At 44.2% G+C, this 6,889-nt stretch overlaps 1 protein-coding gene across 16 annotated transcripts in view; it reads right to left on the reverse strand.

Annotated features, from left to right (window-relative positions):
* Positions 1-6,857, reverse strand: part of Gak (cyclin G associated kinase) — a 63,107-nt gene extending 56,250 nt beyond the window's left edge. For 6 of the 16 annotated variants that reach the window (XM_076547091.1, XM_042257832.2, XM_076547090.1 and 3 more), the window contains exons 1-4: positions 6,618-6,762; positions 2,518-2,579; positions 1,441-1,500; positions 529-643 (exon numbers count right to left, since the gene is read on the reverse strand). In XM_076547091.1, the coding sequence (XP_076403206.1) occupies positions 529-643; positions 1,441-1,500; positions 2,518-2,579; positions 6,618-6,762 (382 nt within the window). Of the gene's footprint in view, positions 1-528; positions 644-1,440; positions 1,501-2,517; positions 2,580-6,617 lie in introns of those variants that run through there. The other 10 variants (XM_076547097.1, XM_076547095.1, XM_076547093.1 and 7 more) reach the window with 3 other exon arrangements.
* Between the last annotated feature and the right edge of the window lie 32 nt (positions 6,858-6,889).

Here is a 6,889-nt window from a genome sequence, read left to right on the forward strand (position 1 = left end):
GATAAGGCCACATGCCAACTAAGGGCCTCCTCCATCCCTCTCAAAACAAAGCATTATTTGCACTATCTAAGGACATGACACTTATGCACCTCTGTTGATCCTTTCCAGTTTACATATGAGGACACTGAGGTTCCATTGCATGCCTGCTAATCCTGTTTCAGGAGAAAGACATGATGAGACCCTGCTCTTCAGAATCTATAGCCTAAGGTCAGGAATGGTAGCACACACCTTTAATCCCAGCTCTTGGGAGGCAGAAGTAGGTAGGTAGGTATCTGTGATTTCAAGCCTAGGCTACTCTACATAGAAAGTTCCAGGCCAACCAGACCTATACAGTAAAACTGTCTCAAAATATACAAAGAACCTACAATCCACGAAGGACACACAAAAGTACATTCCAAACAACAAAAACACCAGTGGATAGTTGACTGGTTATTTCAGTCAAGACTAATGTACTTTCAGAACATCTTGGGAGTATTGCTAAAACTATTCAAACATGTCAGAAAGCACTTAAACTTCAAGGCACTTTACCTTTACAGAGCTCTGTAAGCAGGAGGAACTCAGCCTGCCCAGTATCCGATTCCTCTTTTCCTATGGATGCTGCAGAGCAGAACTGGACAATATTGGGGTGGCCGGAAAGTTTTTTCTGCATGTCTTGTTAAAGAATAATATGAATAAGTATGTCCACAACTCTGTGCACTTAAAAATAAACATTCACAAGTGTTAAGAAACCAAAATCATGACATTCAAATTGCCTTATGCCTCAGCACATATGGGTATCTGAATAGAATGATGAGGGAGGGGCAAGTAAGGACAGTGAGAAGGTGAAAATTGTGGCAGGAAGCTAATGAAAATGCTAGATATGAGCAGGTCAGAGAGACAGGCAGAAGACCTCCAGGTTCCACAACAGGAAGATGGTCAGAAGTGACTGTGCCCACTCAAAGTTCAGGTAGCCATTGGGCTATCAGATAGCAGAGCCTAAAAAGAAAAGGAAGAAAATTCTACCTGCAGTAAAGACTATGCCTTATCATGTGGTAGAAAAGAACAGGCAGGAAAGGTCCCATCATGCACCATATGTACAGGGTGAGGAGTGCAAGCAGGGTGCACACTGAGGCCCACCGATACGGTAGCATCCACTTAGTTCTTGCCTAGGTCATCAGAGAAGCAACGTGGGGCTCTCCTTGTGGATAACTGACCCATCTGTTTGGCATGGAGACCTCAAAGGCTGGAACAGCAATCCACTTCCCAACACCTAGGAAACTTCCACTGCAACAATGAGAATGAGTAGCAGAGAAAAATCCTTTGCATGAAAAATGTCTATAGGAAATCTGGTAAAAGCAAAAGGCTGATTTTTTAACTTATCACAGGAGCCTCCTAATAACTGTGTCAAGCCTGATGGCAAGTTAGTAATGGCAATAACTCTCAGTCCCAGGAAAAGGATACCAAGAAGCAAACTTCCTGAATGATGGCTCTGTTCTTTTCCTCTTCATTGGATAATAATCTCTGTCAGGGAATAGCACACAAGAAGATTGAGGTCTGTTTACCTTCTGCTTAACAGATAAAACACTCTGGAGATTACAGGCAGTTTCTGGGGGATACTGAGTCTCAGGGAGCATATCATTTACCTGCATTTGAACATGTGATCTCACAGAAGCTTAGAAGACTTGAATGACCTTTATATTCCAAAGACCCAAGAAAAAGTAAAAATAGGACAGAATAAAACAAGAAAAACAAGGATATAGAGTATATACCCAGCAAAAATAGGTATACAACGTAGACTGCCAAAACCAGCCCTGGTCCAAGGGTCCACTGGTTATGCCTCACCCTTGCCAGGAAAGGACCCCTCCCCTGCTTGCCTATCAAAGCAGAGCTGTGCCTACTGCTATGTCTAACGACAAAAAACAAAACAACAACAACAAAAAAAAAACAGAGCTGCCTAACTGGGCATCAAGATCTAGAGACCCCTTCCCACCACATTACTTTAATCCTATTTACAGACATGCTGTGAATGTATCTGATAAGTGGCTTCTGAACTCAAATTTCTGGCACTTATTTTGACATGTGGAGCAGAATGGATGAAATCCAGAGGGTCATTCCCACTCCTCCCTCAAAACCAGACCAGTTCTCCAGGTCTCCCGGTAGGATGAGAAGCTACCAAGAGCTGGGCGGTGGTGGCACACGCCTTTAATCCCGGCACTCGGGAGGCAGAGGCAGGCAGATCTCCGTGAGTTTGAGGCCAGCCTAGTCTACCAAGTGAGTTCCAGGAAAGGTGCAAAGCTACACAGAGAAACCCTGTCTCGAAAAACTAAAAAAAAAAAAAAAAGAAGCTACCAAGAGCATTCTCAATGTAAGCTAGAGTTGTGGGCATAAGGGTAAGCCCCGAGAACATGGAGAAGACAAGGATTAACAGACTGAAACTGACTGATACACATAGAACAGCAGAAATGCATCCTTGAAAATAGCCGAAGATATCTTTACAATAAACTAAAATGTTGTAAAATGACTGTCATTAGTTATTACCTTTAATGCATACTCTCTGCCACTTCCCAGATCTTGAGCTTCATAAACAAATGCGAACCCTCCTGAAAAAAAAAATTGTCAGTCAGTGCTATGACTTAAACTTAAAAATACCTTTACTGAATAAAATACAAACCAAATTTTGGCCATGGATAGTAATTGCTTCCTACAAAAGACTGCAGCCTAATTTCTATGTCATAGCCCTTTAAACCTTCTGCTCAGAGATAGGGAGGGAAAGTGCATTTCAGATCAGCAAATAGAAATAACAGGAAATCTGCAAAACTGAAATCAAGTACCCTGAAAACAAATAAGTAAAACTGATGAATTCAATCTGGGTTAGCAAACATCAAAAAAGGCTAATGCAAATAGAGAAAAATGTCAACACCCAGAGGAAGAAAGTAGATTATGTTGCCCTGACATCCAAAGAGAAAAAAACTGACCAATATCACTCATAAAGATGGATCAAAGAACTCAGTAAGTTTGTGATGTTTTGGTTTTTTAAAACAGGGTCTTGCTATGTTGGCTCTGAATTTACATTCTCTCCCTCAGCCTCCCCAATGCTTCATTTCAACAGACAGTCCCATCATAAAATTTAAAACTGTCAGCAAACCAGGACTAGAAAGAAACTTCCTCATCTTATAAAAAGAATCCCAAAGGACCAATAGCAGCAGTGTTAGTGGTAAAATGAGAACAGGAAGAAGGTCAAGGTGCATATTCATATCACTGATACTCAATACTATACAAGAGCCTTTTGCCAACGCAATCAGACAAGAAAAAGAAAATCAAAGGCATCCAGATCACAAAAGAAGTAAAGATATATTTTTATTTGCAGATTAAAGTAATCTTCCAAGTAGCAAATCTGGTAAAATCTCAAAAAGGAAAGAACAGAGAGCAAAGAGAGGAGGACGGAAGGGAAGAGAAGAAAACAGAAGAAAAAAGGCAGACTGGCAAGATGGCTCAGTAGATAAAGGAACTTCCCACCAAGCCTGACAACCCAAGCTCAGTTCCCAGAATCTGCATTGTGGAAAGAGAGAAGTGATTGCTGCAAGTCATTTCTCTGACATCCCTCTACCCTCCCCGCAAGAAAGAAAGAAAGAAAGAAAGAAGGAATGGAGATACAAATGAACTATAACTAATTTAGGAAAGCTATAGGATACAAAAATCAGAGGCTGGAGAGATGGCTCAGCAGTTAAAAGCACTCTTGCTCTTGCAGAGGACCCAAGTTTGGTTCCAAGCAGCCACATGGGTGGTCATAACCTTCCTTAATTCCAGTTCCTGGGGACTGGATGCCCTCTTCTGACCTCCACAGGTACCATGGATGCACACAGTGCATACATACAGGCACAGTCATACACATAAAATAAGACTTAGAACAAATTCCAAAATGAGTAGAAAGCTATCTGGCTTTATGGTTCTGCCTAACAACCTATTTCATACTCCAGCATTAATAAAAACTATGACAACAAAGCATGGTGTCCCATAAACACCTCTGTGAAAAAACCTGATATAAACTGATAGGAGAAATTTGCCTACAATGAGAATATTTATTCATTTACTTAGATACATAGCAATATATTTGACTATAGAAATTTTTCTCAACCCCTCTGGGAGCATCCCATGATATAAGGTCATGCCCTGAGTCATCTTTCTGAACTTGAAGAATTGTGAAGCTAAGAGCCTTCCTTATATTCTTATAAGACAGCTTGAATCCCAGTGGCCCATGGTCTACAGCTGCTGTTCAGGAAACTCGTTTAAATCTATATAAAATACTACAGATTTCTTACTATCTCAATTCAGGAAAAAACTTAAAATACCACATTAAGTCTAAAAGGAAGACATCTATGGCTTATAATTGCATTGGTTATTTTTATTCCTGTCTGGCCAGAGAGCAGACAGAATGAGCTGCTCTGTATAGACAGTAGCTGCCCACACTTCCTGGTTTTTCATCCTGGGTTCTTTGTGGCCTGGGTAAGCTTCTTACTTTACACAAATCTCCCTCTCCTGACAGTCAGGACCACCTCCCACCAGAGACTGCCTCTTGCCCTCACCCCCGACAGGTACAACCTACAGCTGTCTTCTGCTGGCCCTTTCTATAGAGGCAGTCTTCCCAGCCACCCTAGAATTCACATTGTTTATTGTACTGCCCCATCCCGAGTTGCCTCTTCCTTCTAGTATCTGAACATAAGTCTTATTTTGCATTCCATATGAAAAGAAACCAGGTCTGCCTCTTCTCTTCCTCTCTCCCTTCTCACTTTATAGACTGAATCCAGGGCCTCATACATGTTAAGCAAGAGCTATATCACTACGATATATCCCCTGCCCTTTTCACTTTTTGAGACATCATCTTACAAACTTGCCCAGGTTGGTCTTGAATTCAACCTGTAGCTCAGGCAGACCCTGAAGTTGGAATTTTTCTGCCTCAGACTCCCAAGACACTAGGATTATAGGCCTGTGACATCACTCCAGGGCTGAATTTCTTAAAAAATGAAGGTAATCGCCTGGTATTTTTCAGAATGAACAAACCGATCTAGTATCATTGTCATTGCAACATCACATATCATACACACTGTTAGTGGAGGTACTAAATCCATCTCTGAAGGGAAAAGTGCCAGAGGTCTTCTCACCAAATATCACATCCAAATCTGTTTATATCCACAGTGGAGAATATATGTGACAAAGCTTCTGTCTGCCCTACCATAGTAAAGAACGTTGGACAAGTTCCCTGCCCCCATTAAGCACAAATGGCATGGACAACCTCAGCAGGATGATTCTCCAATTCTGAGAGCTACTTCAGACTTGGGTCAGGCCACTCTTCTCCCTGAACCAGTTTGGCAGAACATAACTATGTTTAGCAGGCAAATGTCACAGCTGCTGAGACCTGGCACACTCCATGGTAATAATGGGGAAAAAAAGGCACAGTGGCTGAAGGAATGGCTCAGAAGTGAAGAGTATTTGTTGCTCTTGTAGAAGAGAGGAGCAGCATTAGATTCCCAGCACCCACATGGAGGTTAACAACTGTCTATCCAGTTCTAAGAGATCCAAAGCCCTCTTCTGGCCTCAGCAGGCAACACATACAGATGATGCCCAGAAATACAGGCAGGCACCCATGCACATTTAAAAAAAAAAAAAAAAAAAAAAAAAAGAGGAGGAGAAATCATAGAAGAGAGAACAGGATTCCACAATATTGATTACAGACCCTGTGTGAGGAACAGAGAGGATGTTCAGGAAACTACAAACTAGAGTGACTTCAAGACACATGACTGTGGCATTGTCTATCAAGCAAGTTCTTAAAGGTTACAGCTACTGGCTTTGCTTCCTATAACTTATAAGAAGTCACATACAGAAAGATTCAAGAGGAGAGGCAAACACTAGGGCTATAAGAGAAAACGAGACTATAAGGCCCCGCAGTCTATCCTCTCCCTCACCAAGTGGGGGAATTGCTATGGACTGTAGAGTTCCCCAGAACTCAGGAGCACAAGCACTGCCATCTCAAGACAGTTCCCTTGGTGGAACAGCAACCCTATGATACAAAGAATAATAGCTTATGACCCCAGAGTGAGTGGACTCACCACTTGACTCGACCTTTCAAACTTTTTTATAAGCCCCAGTCACAGCATTGGCCCCAGACAGAGGTGGTCCCTCCAGTCCCAGGCCTCCTTTACTGGACAACCACCTGCTAGCATGACCCTTGTACTAACTCTACCCTCCAGGAAGTGTTTAACCCAGACGCGGCCTACCTTCAGTAATCACCTCCGAAGGCCCTAACCCACAGGCCCCTGTGGTCACTCTGCCTTGCCAGGTCCCACCCCCACCTGACTCACACCCCAGCAGTGTCGCTCCACAGCGATGACCCGATCCACATTCTCGAGTGACTATTCCCACTGACCCTGCCCACAGAGATGACTCTCCGCGGCCCTGAAATGACCCACACCGTAGTAATGATTCTCCGGGGCCCAGACTTGATTCATACCCTGGACACGATCCATCCAGCTGCCCCTGCCCAAAGCGGTGACCCTCATGCGCTCTGACTTGAACCACACCCCAGCAGCGACCCTCCCTGGCTGCTCCTGCCTCCCGCGGCCTGGCGACGCCTTACACCTCACCTTCTGCTAGGACCCGCCGCACCCGCAGACGCAGCTCGCCCAGTTCCACCGTCTGCCCCACGAAGTCACTCTGGTCACGGCTAGCAGCTCCGCCAAGAGAACCAGGGCCCGCCAGGAAGTCCAGCGCAGACTGCAGCAGTGACATGGCGACGGCCGCTCAGCGGCAGCGGGAGCCAGGCTCCGGCTCCGCACTGCCGGGTCAGCAGCTGCTAGAGAACAACCCGGCCATCTTCCGCCCGCGCCGTGACGTAAACCCGAGAGCAGGTTACGTC

Source organism: Peromyscus maniculatus, chromosome 10, assembly GCF_049852395.1.
Source record: "Peromyscus maniculatus bairdii isolate BWxNUB_F1_BW_parent chromosome 10, HU_Pman_BW_mat_3.1, whole genome shotgun sequence".
NCBI lineage: Eukaryota > Metazoa > Chordata > Mammalia > Rodentia > Cricetidae > Peromyscus > Peromyscus maniculatus.